This window comes from Macrotis lagotis, chromosome 6 (genome assembly GCF_037893015.1).
Source record: "Macrotis lagotis isolate mMagLag1 chromosome 6, bilby.v1.9.chrom.fasta, whole genome shotgun sequence".
Taxonomy (NCBI): Eukaryota; Metazoa; Chordata; class Mammalia; order Peramelemorphia; family Peramelidae; genus Macrotis; species Macrotis lagotis.
Genome location: NC_133663.1, coordinates 64,046,451 through 64,066,913, shown reverse-complemented (window position 1 = coordinate 64,066,913; position 20,463 = coordinate 64,046,451). Strand labels below are relative to the sequence as shown.

The 20,463-nt window shown below is 35.7% G+C and overlaps 1 protein-coding gene across 1 annotated transcript in view; it reads left to right on the top strand.

The window, feature by feature from the left end:
• The window catches only part of MOGAT1 (monoacylglycerol O-acyltransferase 1), a 36,156-nt gene extending 16,721 nt beyond the window's left edge, over positions 1 to 19,435 (top strand). Inside the window, exons 2-6 of the mRNA XM_074191269.1 lie at positions 805 to 983; positions 2,517 to 2,721; positions 4,938 to 5,112; positions 7,219 to 7,418; positions 19,253 to 19,435. Coding sequence (XP_074047370.1) covers positions 805 to 983; positions 2,517 to 2,721; positions 4,938 to 5,112; positions 7,219 to 7,418; positions 19,253 to 19,407 — 914 coding nt within the window. The 3' untranslated portion in view covers positions 19,408 to 19,435. The remainder of the gene's footprint in view (positions 1 to 804; positions 984 to 2,516; positions 2,722 to 4,937; positions 5,113 to 7,218; positions 7,419 to 19,252) is intronic.
• Positions 19,436 to 20,463: the final 1,028 nt, after the last annotated feature.

Sequence of the window (20,463 nt, the reverse complement as noted above, 5' to 3'; positions counted from 1 at the left end):
ATGCCTGGAGTCAGGAAAATCAAAGTTCAAATATGGCTAGCAGTGTGAAGCCCCCCAAACAAATTAATTAATACCTATTTGCCTCAGTTCCTTACCTGTAAAATGGGAACACACTGGAGAAAGCAATGGCAAACTACCCCAGTATCTTTGCTAAGAAAATCCCACAATGGGTTTCTGAAGATTCAAATATGACTGAATAACCGACCAATAACAAAGACAAACAATGTCTTGCATCATTTGCAGTAAGTATGTCAAAAGAATATGGTGTGATTTCACCAGTTGTATATCAGCTCATTGGTTATAGAATAAAGATCACTGGGTAGGTGGAAGGTCATTGTTCAGAATTGAGCTCTGCTTCATGATTCAATGGGATCAACTTTCTCCTTGAACTTAACTGGGAGATTGACATTCTATATTTGAAACCATTCCACCTTGTAAATACTTGCTAGAGTTTCTACTGCTATGGTTAGATTCACCTCCACACCAAAATGATCGAGTAGGAATTGTGTGCAAGAAGAGAGATATTGTTTTAATTATATTCTCTTGATAAAAATAGTCAGGGAAATGTCCACAGGAGGGAGGTAACTGAGGTCACTAAGACAAATTGTGCCTTCTCCTAGCCTCATTTTTGACTTAAAAAAATCTAATAAAAAGCAAACTATTTTCCCCTTCAACTTCCATGGGAAGAATCATGGTCAATTAAAATCAATTAATCAACTATTGAGTTCCTAATCTACATCTGGTTAGGTGCCTGTATAACAAATACTGACTAATCCTGATTCCTAGTTCTCTTTTTCCTTGCAGGACAACTGTGTTGTGGAATCTTTGTGTTGCTGCTTTATAAAAACTACTGGTTTATCTATATACCCTATTTAACTTGGCTTTACTTTGATTGGAAGACCCCAGACTCAGGAGGTAGGAGGTTTGACTGGATAAGAAGTTGGACTGTCTGGAAGTACTTTAGGGAATATTTTCCAATGCATGTGAGTAAAATATATTATCTATTAGAGAATTTTGGATGGGAGAAGACTAGAATATGTGATTTTCAACTCGTCCTTAGAACTTTTTCTTTTTAAGATGGATATTTTCTAATTTTTTCATCTGGATATTCCTAGGCAAGTCACAATCTGTATTGACCTTGGTTTCTTTATCTATTAAAGTAAGGAAGTTGAATTTGACCTTTAAAAGTCCCTATCTGATAAAAGTTCCTATAGTCTTCTGTTCCTGAAGCACATAATTTGGCAAGCCTGTCACTATGTTGAATGTGGTGGTGACAAAATTTAGAAAACTAAATATGAATAATGAAGAGGCAGTGTGAGCAAATTCAAATAGAGAAAGAGGCTCCATATGTGTACATAAGGATCCCCTTGGGCCACCTGTTGACTTAGTTTTTAAATATAATATTACCTATGTTTTATTGTGTTTTATTTCCTATTTTGCTAAATAATGGTATTGTGAGCAATAACAAAGTGCCTTGTGGTTGCTACCTCTACTATAGAGGATAAAAGACCAGTCATGTTATAGTGGAAAAAAAGCACTGGATTGGGAATCAGGAACACATGGATTCCAATCCTGCCTCAATCCTACTGCTTATGAGACCTCATTCAAGACCCTTAACCTCTCTCAGCTTCAGTTTTCTCATCTGTAAAATTAAGGTTGGTTTTGATCACCTCTGAGGTCTCTTCCTCACAGCTCTAAATCTGGGATCCTAAATTGAGTTCAAACTTCTGACACATTCTTAAGTCTCAGTGTCCCAGATAAGTTACAGAACCGTTAGGAAGGAGTTTCCCTGAGCAAATGAAATCACAGAATTCTCCTCATCTCTAGATTGCACATACTCTGTGTGTGTGTGTGTGTGTGTGTGTTTGTAGGACAACTGGATGGTGCAGTGGATAGACTAACAGGCTGAAATCAAGAAAATTCATCTTTATGAGTTCAAATCTGGCCTCAGATACTTATTAGCTATGGGAACCTTGCCACTTCACCCTATTTGCCTCAGTTTCCTCATCAATAAAATCAACTGGAAAAGGAAATGGCAAACTCCAGTATCTCTGCCAAGAATTGAGGCCACAAAGTCAGACAATGACAAAGCTCTCCAATATCTCTACCAGGAAAACCCCAAATGGGGTCATGAAAATCAACTTAACAAATATATTTATATGAGGCTCTTTAATTTTTTAGTTTTTCAGTCAACCTGAGGTCTCTTCTCAGGTTTCATAGAGATTTAGAGCTGAAAGGAATATCAGAGGTCATCTAGTGCAAATCCCTCATTTTACAGTGAGGAAAGTGAAGCCCAAAGAAAGAGAAATTATGGCTAAAGGTCAAACAGGGAGTAAATAGCCAAGTCAAGATTTCTACTTAGATCTTTGGATTCACAATCAAGTCTCCTATTCTCCTCATGTAGCCTTCATTCCTTTAGGAATTAAATACTTCTTCCTATTTGTAACTGGCAACTAATAAGGCAATGGGGGCTCTTGGGGCTATGGTATCTTTGCTTCCATTTGAATGCTCTATAGCTCATCAAAACAGTGGATTTGGATCCAAGTCACAACTATATATTTGGATTTCATCCCCATGGAGTGCTTGTTGCTGGGGCATTTGGAAACTTTTGTACAAACCATTCGAATTTCAAGGAACTGTTTCCAGGCTTTACCGCATATCTTCACACCTTTCCCTATTGGTTCCGTTGCCCTTTCTTCAGAGAGTACCTCATGAGCAGTGGTAAGTGAAGACTGGAACATTTTCCCCTACATTGGTGATGGGCAATAGATTCATCAGTCAGAAAACAATTATGAAATGCCTACTATGGATAGGGTACAAATACAGTAATGAAAGAGCCCTTTTCTTCAGAGACTTAAGGTCTATCCAGGGAAAACTCATCTGCAGTTTACATTTTTCAGTCTGTCTGATTTACATTCTCTTGGGAGAAGACCTCTTCCAGAAACTTCCTTCACTCATTGATAAAGTCTTCCATGACTTCCCTCTCTTGTGGATACTTGAACCTAGAACTCTGAAGCATTATACATTATACATCCTACCCTACCTATCCAGATACCATTTCTCCTTGTTCACTTGGACAGTTCTGAAGCATTCCATTAGTCAATAGCTAAGGCTGATTCTATCCTTCAGGAAAGTTTTGTTGTCTTAACTATCATTCTAATTTAACATCATTAAGAAGCTAGATTTCCTTAGTGAATGATCTTGACTTTCCCTAGAGACTGTCAGCAATATGTGTTTCTTCTAATAGCTTGAAACAGCTTTCTTATTTCTTCTTACTTCAAAGTCTTTCTGGGGCTACCCAAGCAATCCTTTGGACAAAAATCTGATTTTTAGTTCTTTGCAGATCAGAGATGATCAAACCTTACCACTGAAATCACATAGGCATAACATAAAGAAATAACCTACCAGTCTACCAGGATATTATGTTTATAGTTTAACAGTGGTAAAATACCTTAAACATGCAATAATAGAATTAACTTATACTTTAAAAAGGTCATTTCCTTCATAGTTACATATTCTACAAATCTTCCAATTCTAAAAAAAGAGCTTTGGTTAATAAGTCTAGATCTCCATTAACTTCGACATCTTAGTCAACCAAATTCAGACCAGATGTTTTAGTGCTATTTAAATATGCTTTCATTTACTTGAATCTTGAGTAAAAATTAAATTAATTTTAATTTAAAATGCAAGTCATTGTACTGATATAAAAGCACACATAATGAAAGTCCCATGACCTTACCAGGATTCCAGCATAGGCATATTTAGGAGAAGAGACAAGGACTCAAAAGGTAGTATCAAAGGTGAACCTGTTGCTGACATTGTGATTCAATCATTAATCCCAGTCCTTTGGTAAGCAATGTAACTAGACTTCAGCAGCCCAATATACATGCTTTTTTCACAGGCAAACAATATAAGGAAACAGTCATACACACAGAAATATCTCACCCAAAGAATCTCTGTCTATTGTTATCTGAATTATGACACATTCATGCTATAGATCAACTGGTGTTAAGCAATGATATACAAAGCACAGATTAGGAAGAAGACTAAAATGATAGATAAGATACCTTCAGTTGTTTACATGATGTTAAGTCTTATATGATGTTAAACAGTTGACAAGCCCCCTGCTTCTGACTTGAGAATGTATTGAAGGAATGCTCAGTGCAGTACAGTGGTGCTAGATCTGGTGTTTGAAACTTGAGGTCACCTCCTTAGTTCTCCCATCTATTAAATGATGAGATCAGATTCCAAGACATGTAAGAGCTCCTCCATTTCTAAGTCTATGATCCACTACAACTAAGTTGAGTCTTGAAAGTTGTCATTGCCAGCTTGGTGTCCTACAGACTGAGACCTTCAGACTCTTAGCACTAAGACCCATGTGATGGAGAAGCCACTTGTGAAACTAGATTTCTCCAAGTCAGAACTTTTGTCTTCTTATTTACCTTTTGACCATAGAATTATGAGAGCATATATAAAGAGAAAACATTCGCAGCATTCCCACTTTATTATATTCCCAGTTTGATCTGCTGAAATCTATATACCAGAGAATTCCTTGAATCCTTATCTATGTTTCTATTACAGTTCTTTTCTTGTAATAATAAGTATACTGTATGGCCAGTGATACTACAGTGCATCACCAATGGACTTACTACTCCATTTTTATTTCAGATAATACTTTATATAAGCAAGGGAGAAACCATCAAAACTGTGCAGATACCTATATTTGACATTCTAAAAATATCATTTATGGAACTTAAGATTTAACTAATTTTCTTTATGTGATTAATTATAGCAAATTTTATTCCATAAAATGTTTTTTGCAAACATTTTAAATTGAAAAAATTTAAAAGGGGCATTGAAAGAAATTGGGTTTATGGCATACTAGTACCACAACAGTACCTTAAAATTAAATGACTTTATTTATTTTATTCACCAAGGAGCAGTCTCGGTTTCCAAACAATGTGTATCTCATGTGCTAAGCAAGGAGGAAGGTGGAAACATTTCAGTCATTGTGCTTGGGGGAGCAGAAGAGGCACTGGTTGCATACCCTGGAAGTTTTACTCTGCTTATCAACCAAAGAAAGGGGTTTATTAAAATGGCTTTGACACATGGGTAGGTAACTTGTCCATTCTGTTGCCTCTGTTGGGAGTGTTCTGCCACTGACTAGAGAAGGCTTTATGAGAGGGGGACTTTAAATCTACATTGATCCAGTCTATTCTGTTCATGTCAGACAATTACATATTTGGTGAGTGAATGAAGCTTTGCATTTTCTGGAGCTTTCTGTTGGGGAATTGCTTCCAAATGTACTTTGTTATTTGAAATCACACTTGCACAGGATGTTTGTATAGATATACTATACTATACTATACTATACTATACTATACTATACTATACTATACTATACTATACTGTACTATGCTATATTATACTATGCTATACTATATTATGTTATGCTATATTATACTATACTATGCTATATTATACTATATTATACTTTACTATGCTGTATTATACTATACTATACTATATTATACTATACTATACTGTACTATGCTATATTATACTATGCTATATTATATTATGTTATGCTATATTATACTATACTATACTATATTATACTATACTATATTATGTTATGCTATACAATACTATTCCATATTATACTATATTTTACTATACCATGCTATATTATACTATACTATGCTATATTACACTATGCTATACTATATTATGTTATACTATATTATACTATACTATATTATACTATATTATGCTATGCTATACTATACTATGCTATATTATACTTTACTATGCTATATTATGACATATACTATACTATACTATACTATACTATATTATACTATACTATACTATACTATACTATACTATGCTATGAGATACTGTGTTATATTATACTATACTATACTATACTATACTATACTATACTATACTATACTATACTATACTATACTATACTATGCTATGAGACACTGTGTTATACTATACTATACTATACTATACTGATCATGAAAGTTCTAAGAGCAAAGGCAGTATTGGTATTGAACTAGATTTGGACAGCAATATCTGGCTCTGAATCTTACATCTTGTATATAATAGCTACCTCTGAGGGTCTTCCCCTCTCGGATTGATTCTTTTGTGAAGGCAAACTAGGCTATCTTTTGCCTCAATTCTTGCCAAACCTTAAATCACTTACCTAACTCTTAAATCACTCAGACAAACTAAGGTCCCAGGTTTAAAGAGCCAAGGTCTGCTGCATCCAAAAACAATGATGCCCCAAAGAAATGGCCATCTCCATTCTTCCTGATCCATATGTGACCACTATACTCTGATGATAACTCTGGAGGAAGGAGTGAGGCTGTTGACTTTGCCCAGGTCTCCCTCCTTCAAATCCCATTCACTTACAAGTCAAGACATCACCCTCCTAATGTCATTGATCTTCTTCAAGATGGAAGAACAAAAAAAATAGCTATATGATCATAAATATATCATTTCATTGTTCTGAGCTTTCAATTTCCCTAACTATACAATGAAAATAGTGACTCTACCTGTACCTATTTCACAGTGAGTTTTTTGAGATTCAGATTGCATAATGTCTGTAAAAATGGAAATGACATATATAAATGTCAACTATCCCCATTCTTCTGTGAAAAAAACATGGGAACTTTGATATGATCTAGCTCCCCCTAGAGTGACTTTCAAATATAAAACTGGGCTCATATGAGCCCCATTCAGAGTAGCTGAGTGAACAATAATGATGTTTGTCCTTCTTTCTTGAAGACCATAATATCAAGGAGGTGATACCATGACAAGCACATGAATTGAATTTGAGTGAAGGGTTGTTGCTCTAAGTCACCAGCCTCACTTTCTCCTTCATTGCCAGCAGAATCCAGTGGCCAGATACGAATCAGAATGACTAAAGATGGTCCTGAATGTGAGGAAATCAAAGTTAAATGACTTGCAAGGGTCACACAGCTAAGAAGTATCAAGTGTCTGAATGAACAAAATCCAAAAAGAACCTTAGGAGATTTTACTTCCCATGCTGAGGATCATAAGGACAGCATTATAGTGAAATGTAGTTGTACTGATTTTTATGTTAAGGTAACTAGACAGGTTAACATTTTATATCTCTTTCCTATTGAAAAAAATGATTTTGTTTTATTTTATTTTAGCTATCCTCTGAATTCTTTTGTTTTACAGGGCTTATTTGGTTCCTGTGTTTTCTTTTGGTGAGAATGAATTATTTAAACAAGTCAACAACCCTGAAGGCTCCTGGCTCAGAACTATCCAAGAAAAACTCTACCAGAAAATGAGCTTTACTTTGCCATTATTTTATGCCAGAGGAGTTTTTCAGTACAGTTTTGGCCTGATGCCCTACAGAAAACCTATTTTTACTGTTGGTAGGTATCTTGAAGATGGTTACAGGGATGTTAAAAATCAATAAAAATTTTGCATGATTATTAAGTGTTGATTTTTTTGAAGAAGAGGTATAAATATAAGAAGTCATTTTTAAGATAACAGGTCAAATAAGGGATATTAGTAATATAGAATTGGAGCAGGAATCTCTAAATAGTTTCAATTTGCATTATGCATTATAATTCTAAAGTGACCCTAGTTTCCATTTCAATGTTATTTAACCACTTTTGAATCTGAGAGCCTTCAGTCTCTTCTCTCTAGATAGAATCCTTTCCTAACAATGCATGTAGACATAACAAAATCTCTCCCATTCATTAAAAAATAATTATAATTTAATTCTTCTCTTCCTCAAGCTTTTGCTTTATGTTTGTTCTCTACCTCATCATTCACCTCCGGAGCAGCTAGATAGTATGGTGAATAGATACTGGCCTTAAAGTCAGGGAGATTTAGGTTTGAATCCTTCCCTAGATACTAACTAGCTATATGACCTTGAACAAGTCGCTCAATTGCTAAATGTCTTTATGATCCTAGAAGACGATAGCTATACAGCTACCTTTGTTGTTTCCATGTTCTCACCTCTAGGTCTTTTCTCAAATCTATTACATTTTAATTTCTGAACCCCCATTCAACTGAAGCTGCTTTTTCCAAGGTCATCAAGGACACCTTAATTGCTAAACCAAATCAATTCCTGTCAACTCTCATTATTCTTTCATTCATTACAGTATTTGATATTACTGACCATCACTTCCTACTGGAGACTTTGTTCCTGCCTTATTTTGTTACATCATTCTCTCTTAGTTTTCTTCTGATTATTCCTTCCCATTCTCTTTTGTGGGATCATCATCCTTTTTTTCATCTATGTGTGAGTATATGGCAGAACTCTGACCTCTTTCTTCTTGATATTTTTGGTGATCTCAGTTTTTGTTGTTATTGTTCAGTTATTTCAGTTGTGTCTGACTCTTCATGATCCTATTGGGGGATTTCTTGGCAAGATACTGGAGTGGTTTGCCATTTCCTTCTCAAGCTCATTTTACAGATGAGGAAACTGAGGTAAACAGTGACTTACCCAGGGTTGCACAGCTAGTAAGTGTCTGAGATCACATTTGAACTTAGAAAGAGGGGTTTTCTTGACTTCAGGTCCTTCATTCTGTCCTTTGAGCCACCGCGCTTGCAGTCCCTCACTTTCACCTTGTGGAGTTCTTAGCTCCCTTCTAAGATTAATTCAAGGGCCATCTTCTACACAGGGTTGGGTGACCTGGAGGATAGAGCACTGAAACAGGAGTCAGGAAGATCTGAGTTCAAAACCAACCTCAGATACTTACTGTGTGACTCTGATTAAGTCAATTAACCTCTATGTGTCTCAGTTTCTTCAACTACCAACTTGAGGATAATAACAGCCCTTGACTCTCAAGGTGGTTATGAGGAACAAATGAGATAAAAATTTCAAATAATTGTAAAGCACTTAACCCAGTGTCTGTCACCTACCTATATAAATGTTAACTATAAGATATAGTTATAAAGCCTCTTCCAGTCTTCTCAAGTGCTAGTTCCCTTCTCCTCCCCCCACAAAATTACTTTGCATTTACTAATCTAATACCTTGTTGTCATCCTCCCCACCTCCAATGAGGCAGGAATGGTTTTATTTTCATCTTTGAATTTCCATCACCTAACATGATTCCTGGAACAAAGAAAGCTTAGTAGATGCTCATTGAATAAATTCTTGTGTTCTCATATTGAGTTTGGAACTATTTAATGAAAACCTTTAAATTTTGGTCCTAATGGGGAAAAGATATGATATTTTGTCAACATAAGGTGCTCCAAATATGAAAATTTCTGCCACTTAAAAGACTTCAGCAGACCTCCATGACTTAATACTTATTTTGTCTGAGATCACACAACTTAGAGTTAGAAGCAGGATGTAAGCCTAGGTATTCCTGAGACCTAGCTCCACGTTTTATCCATTGCATCATGTCGTCTTTAGCCTGTACCTGTTTCCATACAAGAAGGCGTTTTCCATGCTCTTATGAATCCCTAGGCCTTTGTTAATCTAGTCATAGCAAAATTTACTAAGTGAAAAGTTTGATGTGGCAGATGCCTAATGTAGGCATTTGTCACATATAATAAAGATTGAATTTGAGTATCAGTTCTTTGTAATATACAACAGCTGAGGAAATATGGCTAGATAGTAAAAGATATGGAAGTTTAATGAAATGCAAGTCACTATGCATCAGCAGCAATGATGCAGCTTTTAAGTAAAAAAAAAAGAGGGGCAGCTTTGGTGGCTCAGTGGATAGAATGCCAGCCCTGGAGTCAGGAGATCTGAGTTCAAAGTTGACCTCAGACACTTAATAATTACCTAGTTGTGTGATCTTGGGCAAGTCACTTAACCCCATTGCCTTGCAAAAAAAAAAAGAAAAGAAACAAAACATGTAAATGTGAGGTCCAGAATTCTCTGAGAGAGAGGTACAGTGTCCCGAATGAGGGCAGTTATCATGCTGCTGCAGTTTGTCCTGACCAGATCTGAGAAGAACTTTGGATCATACCAAGAGGAAAGCTATCATATTGATATGGTTGGAGACTGTGACATGTAAAGTCAAAAGAACTTGGGGTATTTAACTTGGAGAAGAAAACTCTTGGAATACAGAGTGGTGAGGGATGAGGGAAAATTGATAGTCACTTACAAGGACTGTTATCTTGAAGAAAGAGCTAAATTTATTCTATTGGCCCCAGAAGATAAAACTTGGAACAAGGGTGGACACTTCAGAGAGGTAGATGTTGGCTTGGTGTGTCAGTCAGCCATCAACTGACATTTATTAAGCCAGATGTAGCACCTAGGTGGCAGAATGGATAGTGATCTTGAAGTTAGACTGATTTTCATGAGTTCCAATCCGGCCTTTGATGCTTAGCTATGTGACCCTGGGTAAGTCACCTATCCCTGTAAAATGTTAAATGAGCTAGAGAAAGAAATGCTAAACCACTTCAATGAGCTCATGAAGAGCCAAAGATGACTGAAAAAATGACAACTAAAAGTGTACTACAAGTAAAAAGAAAATGCCTGTCCTCAATGAGCTTATATTCTAATGGGGAAAAGCAACACATAAAATACAGCTGACTAATGGAAGGGGAGGGGCAGAGGAGTTTTAGGAGAGAAGGGGAAGGGAGAAATAAAAATGAAAGGATTGTGAATCCCTAGCAATATGAACCAACATTGTAAATGAAGTAGGCATGACATACCAAGAGCAAATGACAAAATAACACTGAAATCATTATTAGGGAATTAAATTCTTTTTTCTGTCCATTGCTTAAAGATTTATTTCCTTCACAATGTGAATCCTACCAACCTGTGCCATTCGATTCTTGATTCCATATCAAGAACATTTTTTTCACTTTTCTGATTGTTTTTGGACTGGCATTGGTTCATGGGGCCAGTTTTGCCTTTCACAGAGCCAGAATTTCACTCCTCTTACTCCCAGGGGCAGTTTCTCTCTACTTTTTGGAGGAAAGCTGTCCTGTATATGTCTTGTTCATACTCTGTTTTCTAATGTCTCATTTGCTAGTGATTCTCAAGGACACAAACACATACCTTAACCTTTTAAAATGGTTTCATTTAAATGGATTCATATTTAGCATAAGAAGGAAATCTGATTTTGGTGGGAGAGCAATAACAGGTTTTGAAGAGACTAGTGATATTTTTTATTTATCTAGAAGAAATAACTTGAATACATGATTTTAATTTCTATTACTTTTATTCATTTTAAAATAACTTTTTATCCTTCATTTTTATATCCTATTTCTGAATATTCTCTCCTCCTTGGATTTGAGCCCTCCCCTGCAACAAAAAAATGTCTAAGCTAAAATAACCAATACAGTATTTTATCTGACAATACAGACAGAATTCTGCTCCTGTAGCCTTCCTAGCTCTGCATCCTGGGCCATTGCCAGATATCTGACTGTTGTCTTACTTCTGGACTTTGGTGACTCTGGAAGAGAGAGTGAGGATGATAACTTTAAATGTGGCTGCCTCACTTAAAATCAATTCATGAGCAAGTCAAGAATCACCTTGTACTCTCATTTACCTCTTCGAAAATGAACAAAGGGAAGAGAACAAACATTTATAAAGCACCTTGTATGTTCTAGGCATTGCGCTAAATACCTTCATTTGATTTTCTCAACAACCCTGGGAGGTAGGTACTATTATAATTGTATAATTGAGGATACTGAGGCAAACAAGGTCACACAACTAATAAGTTTATGAGAGTGAATTTGAATTTTGTTCTTCTGAATCCCAGATCCAAAGCTCTAACCAATGTACAAATGATCAGACTTGTTTTTTAGTTTTTTGCAAGGCAAATGAGGTTAAATGGCTTGCCCAAAGCCACACAGCTAGGTAATTATTAAGTGTCTGAGGCCAAATTTGAACTCAGGTGCTCCTGACTCCAGGGCCAGTGCTCTAGCCACTGTGCCACCTAGCCGCCCAACCTATCAGACAACTCTTCTTTGGACCAGGTAGAGATCCTTTCTTCCCCCATTCAGGTCTTTAAGCTACCAAAAAGTCAATTTTTTGTCCCAGTGTATTAGAGGAGTTCTGAATCTCATCTCCTAAAAGTAATAAATTCTGGTTCAAAGTGCCTTATTATCAAGCAAGATCCATTTGTTCTGTATTCCACTTTAATCCTTTCTAGCCAATATAATAACTCTTACTGTTCTCTCTAGTTTTAAAAAGAGTTCAACAGTCTTTTAATTAATTAACTTATTTTTCCAACTACATGCAAAAATAGTTTTCAATAATCATTTTTTGTAAGGTCTTGAGTTTCACATTTTTCTTCCTCCTTCTCTTCCCCCTGCCTCCCCATGACAGAGAGCAATCTAATATAGGTTATACATGTATAACTGTTAAACAATCCAACCCTCCAACACTGTTTATCTCTTTAGAGATAGGCCATAATTGGTCATAGTTCATATTTTTTTATATCTTTGCTTTTCAATTACCTATATTTACCACCTCTCCCCACCTCCTCTCCCACCTGGTGAGTCATACTTTCTAGTAAAGAATACAAAAGAAAGAATGATAAGGAGGGTGTGAGAGAGAAAGCAATTTCATAAAACTACTCAATTAGAATCATATACAATGTTCAATACAAGGTATCCCCTTCCTTCAACCCCTCTATTTTTTTTCAAAGAAGGAAGAAGGGGGAAAAGTGAATTTTCTCTTATTTTATTTTCAGACCTTGATCATTATACTAATAGAGCATTTGATTTTGAATTTTAGGTTGCAGAGTTCCTTTCTCTTTATAACATTTTCATTGTGTGTCATGCTTCTAGTTTTGTGTACTTTGCTTTGTATCAGTTCATAGACGTCTTCCCATGCTTCTTAGTATTCCAAGTATTTACCTTATCCTATAGAATATTGTCTTATAATAATGTTCCTATAATTTGTTTGGCTATTCCCTAATTGATGGAGAAATCTATTGCTATAAAATGTGTATTTTGATTTTAAATAAATACTTAATAAATCTCAGGTGATTGAGAGGAGTAATTCAGTTGGCTCATGGAATATAATTTTCAAACTTTAAGAGTAAATTTTAAAATGTCTTGTTAATTTTAATCAAGATGATGAGTCACAGGTGTGCAGGATCATCATCATTCAATAATTTGACATCTGCCCGGGTCATTCACAGGTTTTACACACACACACACACACACACACACAAAGTCAAGAAAGCATTTATTAGTCAGTTTCTAATTTTTTTAAACAAGAAACTAAAGTACACAGCCCTACCCAATTTTAACTCCCAGTATTTTTAAAAAGCTTCTGAATAGGATTATACTTAAATAAAAATTTGGAAAGAACTCAAGGAAAAAATGGTGGAGAATTCCAGAAAACTATTTCATTCCTTGCAAGGCCTTTCAACAAGAAACAACTTTGGGAGATTTACTTTATAATAACTTACTTATATGTTTTGGTCAAAATAGTATAGAAATTGTTTTTAATTAAAAAAAATTTTTTTTAGATTTTCAAGGCAATGGGGTTAAGTGGTTTGCCTAAGGCCACAGGGCTAGGTAATTATTAAGTGTCTGAGGTCGGATTTGAACCCAGGTACTCCTGACTCCAAGGCTGGCGCTCTATCCACTGTGCCACCTAGCCACCCCAGTTTTAAAAATTTTTATAATTTTAGCAAACAAGAGTACAGAGAAATTGGTATCACTATATCTTTCTCAATCCTTAATCACATCACAGCTTGCATAATTTTTCTAATACATTACCCTGATTTCTTCAGACATTATTTTTTTTTGCCAAATATCTTATGACCCTAACATTCAAAACACTCTATAATCTAACTCTGTTCTACCTTTCCACTCTTACTTCTTGTTACTCCTTTTCATGTACTCTGCTTTCAGCCAAGTTAGAAGCTTTTATGGTTTGTCCTTGATTCTCTAACTTCTCACTCTCATATCTATTTTTTCATGAAATGAAATTACCCCCTTGCCCCAAGGTCTACCTTTAGGTACCTCTCCTTTCATTGCCCAACTCAGGTACCCCATTCTCCATGAAGGCTTCCTTTCCCACCTTCTGGCTAAAAATGGTACCTCCCTCAAGTTTTTAAAAACATTTTGCTTGGACTTCTTCCTTGTACCATAGTTATGTATTTATGTTTCTTTTCACTGCACCCCTTCAATATTATCAACTGTTTGAAAGCAACCAGCTCTGTTATACCTATCTATGTACCCCCAGCACTTGGTCACAATTCCTTGAGCATGTTAAAAAAAATATTAATGAATCTTTGTTGACTTGTTCTTCTGTTAGCAGTAATAAGATTTAGTTATAGGTAATGATACTGATATACTTATAAGACTAGAATTTAGGTCCTTATCACTACTCATCATATATTTTAATATCTTCCTATTTGACCTTTCCCAAGGCTATCCCATTAATCACTCCATCTAACTCACTAATTTTTTAAATTTAAAAATAATCTTCTATTTTGTGTGGAATAGTTAAACTGGCTGCCTTGTCTTAATAGTTTTTGGACATAGAGACCAATCCAAAATGTGTTTGAACATCCTGTTTGACTTGTGACTATTGTTTTCAAATATAATGTTATATTTTTCAAAATGCATGTTGGGTTTCATCAATCTTTGCAGTAATGATGACCTTAATAGTAAATGTGTCTTTTCTGAGTCTAAACCAAGGACTAGAGATAGTAGCCTAAATGTAGGAATCTACTTGGGAAAATGGTGCTGAACTTAAAAACCATGTCATTTCAAGTTGAGTTCCATGAGTTATTTCTCAACATCAGAAGCATGATCATGTTGGATTCTTACTTTGAATTTCCAAATTCTTCCTCAACATCAGGTTAGGATTTCTGAGATATCAATATGATGGACAGAAATTTCATAGTCTTCATCTCAGGTCCAAATCCTAGTTCCTACTACTGATTATATGGTATTAGACCTTTATCTTGACTTCTCCATGTGTAAAATGGAAAAGGTTACATGTTTGCAAAAGCATATTGTACTAAATTCAAGAGAGATGTGGATTCGCATCCTGTACTTGAGGCTCATTCCTTGAGACTATGGGCAAGTCTTGACATCTTTAAGCATGTTTCCTCCCATGTAAAATGGAGACCAGTGCCTATCTCCACAGAGGTGTTGTGAGGATGAAATGAAATCAGCCTTTTCAGAGTTCAATTCTGGATTCCAAATCCAGTATTCTTTCTCATTAGAAGTTCCATACTTATTTTTGACTCTAAGCCTCTCTTTTTCTCTTATTCATTTTGCTGGCTTTGTTATTAATAACTTGTACAGCCCATTTATCTATCTAAAGGCAGAAACTGAGAGGAGAGGTAAAGAACAATTGAGTGCAGGCACTGGGAGATGATGCAAACAAAAATAGATATGGGAAAAAGAAAAAAAATTGAAGAACAGTTAATAATAGACTAGTTTGGCTAGAATGTAGAGAACATGAAAGAGAATAACATCAAATAAGGATAGAAAGGTAGTCTGGAGTCAGTTTGATAACCTAAAAATGAATGTCAAGCACATTGCATATTTATAAATGATATAATTCAAATACTCAAAATATACCAATGGATCAATGTGAGAATTCCCTTAATAGTGAAGAAGACACCCATTCATACCTATTTTTTGAGTGACTCCCATATATTCAATTTAAGGGATGACCATCAGTGATGGGGGCCCTTCTTACTTTCTTTCGATATCTTGTGAATACATGAGACCTACTCATTTTTTCTTAGTCATATATTCTTTTGAAAGTATCCTTAGACCCTTTCTGTCCACTTCCTTCTTTGTACTAGGTTTATGTTTCCTTTCACTGCACCCCTTCTAGATTATAAACTGTTTGAAAGCAGCCAGATTTGTATTGCCTTCCCACATGTGCTCACAATGGGCCTCTCCATTATCATTCATGTAGTTTTCCACTGCAGTTCTGTACAGGTCGAAGAATCTGTGTATCACAAAAATATCAGCTATTAATGGAAAGAGAAGCAAAGAAAACCATATGAAGATAAAATTAGTGTATAGGTAGGAGTGGTTAAGCTCTTGTGAAGAAACAGTCTACATAAATTATCATTAATAAAATCAGCAAAAGAGAATACAAAGAGAAAAAGAAAATCATAGGGGCAAAATTAACTATGAGATATCTAATGAAAAAGCACATTAGATTGGTAATCCAGAATTGAACTCTCAAAGTCTCAATTTAAAAGGCTTGAGTGAAAGCATTTTGCCTAATTATGCATCACTTAATGACTCTGTGGTTTCATGATGACAAGGAGGATAACCCCTAGAAAGGTGCTCTTTCATCTTCTGAACTGTATTCTTGTCCTTCCTTAAAACCTCACCAAGAAAAAACTAATGTGCTAAGCAAGCTAAATTCTTTTATAACTGTTACTTGGTACCAAAAAGTTGTTTGTTTGTATTTGCTACATGTTTGACTTGCCATCTTCATTGGTCATACATTTCTTGGATAACTTTGTTCAACAAATATGTTTCAACATAAAAAAGATAAAAAATATGCTAACTCACTGACTCTTTGGCAAGGATGTTAAATTGTGTAATAAAGGATGGGAAACATTAGATTGTGGATGAAGAGCTGACCTTAGAATCAGGAAGTCTTGTTTTTGGTATCTAGTAAGGAGTTCATGACCTTAGGACAAGTCAGTCTCTAAGTGCTCCAGGCAACTTGCTTTGATTCTAAGTTATGGAATAATTATTATTATTATTATCATTATCTGCCTTGATGGAAGTAGTTCCTTTTATCAGTGAAATCACAGGCAGGGTTAGGACAGGGAATGAAGATTTCTAAAAAGTTCCCAATAGTAGGAGTTGGCCCCTTCTCTCAGAGATTTCTCCCCATTAATTAAGAAAAAATGCAGTAAAATTCAAAGAATATTATAGCAGAAAAGTTCCTTGAATTACTGCTCTACAAATGGAGAAACTGAGACCCAGGGAGGTGATAACTTGTCTCATTAGCTTGAACTAGATCGCAAATATCCTTATGCCCCAGCCTGTCTTCTCTCTTCTATATCACACCATCTTTTTTTCACTCTATTTGATTCCCACCATAATAGAGAATGAAAATCTTAGTTGTGATTGGTTTTTAATTTTATTTATTTATTTAAGGCAAGGGGATTAAGTGACTAGCTAGGCAATTATTAAACGTCTGAGATCAGATTTGTACTCAGGTCCTCCTGATCCAGGGCGGGTGCTCTATCCACTGCACCACCTAGCTGCGCCTATGATTGGTTTTTAACGGGATCTATTCTACTCCCTTGCTGTTTGTGTGTAGTTAATGACTGAATGTTACTTTTGCCTCTAAGCTATCAAAAAAACCTGAATTTAAGTGGCTGAAGTTCTGTTTAAAATACAAAGCAAACTGAAAAGAATCAATTCTGCAATGAGGTCATATAATCCTGGTTACATCCTTAAACTGATGTCATTTTATTTCTTTTATGTCCTATTTCCCTAGATCAGATTATGGTGTTATAATTATTATGCCTTACTAATATTTATTATATTTAATGATAATCATTAGTAATCTACATTCCCCCATCAATTCGTTTCTGTTGGGTTGTCCAAACACATTACCATTGCTTATTAGCTTCCTGAGAGCAAGTATCATTTTTTACCTCTTTTATATTCCCAAGATTAGCATATTGTCTGGCATATAATAAATTATTATTTTTTTTTGCAAGGCAAGGGGGTTAAGTGGCTTGCCCAAGGCCACACAGCTAGGTCATTATTAAGTGTCTGAGGCCAGATTTGAACCCAGGTGCTCCTGACTCCAGGGCCGGTCCTCTATTCACTGTGCCACCTAACTGCTCCCATATAATAAATTCTTGATAAATGTTTGTTGATTGATTGATTGGTTGATCTAGATTATAAAGCACTAGGAATACTCAGAGACTTGACGGAAGAGCCCACTAATTAGACACAGAACCCTACTTCCATTGACCAGCATAACCTTTTCTTGTGTCATAGGCAGGTGAAATCTATTTCAGATTATATTTTTTAAATATCTGAAATAAAATACATGTGATTACATGGGAAATCAATTTTATTGAAAGAAAATTATAAAAATACTTTAAAAAAAAAGAAAAAACCAAGATCACAGAACCCAGGTTAAAAATCCTTACCCTAGACCTAGCTTGACTTCATGTTGCTAGACCACTTAGAGCTAAGTGAGTTCTAACTGTTGCCTGTATACAGGAAAAGTGATTTTTACTCTTATGAAGCTGAAAAGCAGGTTTGAATCAAGCCAGCAGGGGGAGTCACGAGTAATGTAATAACCTCACCATCGGCTGGATTCTGAAATGGTCTATTTCTTGAGGGAAAAATAAAGCAGAACAACGACAAAAACAAAGCAACACCCCCCCCAAATTTTGTTTCTCCAAAGCAGGCAAAACCCAAGTAAGCATACTAAGTCCAGAAATAGGATCCTTTAATCACTTCTAGAAGTTACATTGATTTCTAATGGATGCTAATCAAGGGGGTCCAAGCTAAAGAAAAAACATGCGTATGTCATTTTAATCTGCTGCTTGTGACCTTTAGTTTTGTCCTAGGGTCTGTAATTCTGCAATTAGAAAACACTTGTTCCGGGCGGCTAGGTGGCGTAGCGGATAGAGGACCGGCCCTGGAGTCAGGAGCACCTGGGTTCAAATCTGGTCTCAGACACTTAATAATGACCTAGCTGTGTGGCCTTGGGCAAGCCACTTAACCCCATTTGCCTTGCAAGAACCTAAAAAAAAGAAAAAAAAAGGAAACATTTGTTCCAGCAAAGTCCTTTTTAAGTCCTCAGTGGGCCTGTGTGTGCAGTTCTCAGAATTGAACCCTATTCAAAATGTAAGACCACTAAGAATCATTCTAAGGGGATAGTAGGGACTGAGAAGAATGGGGGGTGGATACCCCGTAGTGTTCAGTGAGCTCATGGGCATTAATAAATAGTAAGGCCCTGTGGTCTGGCTGCCAGCTGTGCCAGACAGAGAATGTTAGTGACCTTGGTGGAGGGTAGTATTCACATAAACCCACAGCTGCATTTCAGACAGTAGCTCATTTGACAAAGAGTCAAAACCACCCGGGTACTGATAGTACAGTGTTTGCAAAGGAAGCAAGTGTTTCTGTTTCATATCTAATGGAATAGTATGCATTCAGGCAAAATGAGGAAAAAACTAAATTTGGAGTTAAAAGACTGCAGGCAGAGAAATTGGATGCCTGTATTCCAGGCTCCCCTTAGGGATGATAAGATGTATATAGAGATAAAGATATATAACCTGTGGTATTCTTACATTCTGTGTTCTTGCAGTGGGCCACCCTATCCCTGTTCAACAGAATCTACACCCCACACCAGAACAGATTGATGAATTGCATCAGACCTATCTGGAGGAACTAAGAAAATTATTTGAGAAGCACAAAAGAAAATATGGAATCTCAGAACAGGAAACTCTCATTTTTAAATAAACAAGAATGTAGAAGGATGTCACAAGAACTTTTTGGCATTGAAAGAGCTGTCTCTGAATCCATAACAACTGGTGTTGGTCAAAGACTGTGTTGTGAATTTAATGAATGTTTAAGAGATTTAAGAGGACCTGAACTTTTTTCCTTTCAAATACTGGGTCAAATTATCACACATTACCTTCAGTCACAGTAATATTAATACATAAAAATCCAAATAGAATAGAGATCTATTGGAATAGGGAAAAGATGACTTAAGAATTATCCAAAGTAATCTCCAAACTCCATTTTTTTGAAGGCCACAAATTGTAAGGGTGATTGGGAAGGGGTTAGGTTTATTTTTGTCAGTCAATCAATATTTATTAACTACCAGGCTCTGTGGTAACCTCTAGGGATATAAAGAAAGAGAGAAGGCAGACAATCCTTGCTTTTAAGGAGCTTACAAGCAAATGGAGAAAATAACATGTAAACAATGTATACGAGCTATCTCTATATAATATATCTATATAATAGATAATATAGATAATATATACACATAATATATACATAAAAGTATAGGAAATAGCATGTAAACATGCTATAAATATATATAGTACATGTATACATGTGTGTATATATTCAGGCTAAATTGGAAAAATCAACAGGATTGATGCTAGAATTAAGAATCAGGAAATGTTTTCTGTAGAAGATGGAGTTTTACTGAGACTTGAAGGAAGCCAGGGGTCAAAGATGATGAGAAAGAACATTTCATACTTGCATATTCCCTCTAATATTAAAGTTTGGGTTTTAAAAATGTCAAATAAATTATAGATCCTTAAGGGAAGAAAAAGGAACATTTAGCTTAGGTGAGTTTCTTGTGCTCTCTGAACCTCAGTTTTCCTTATCTATAAAAAAATAAAGATTAGATAAGATGTTTCCCACTCTAAATCTATGTTCCTGTGGTTTTTCCATTCTCAAAAAGCTTGGAAACATTTTTAATATAGGTTGTTATTATTAGGTAGTATAATTGTGGTCTTGCCCAGATGGACTATCTGCCAAGAGGCAGAGGTGAGTAGGGAGAAT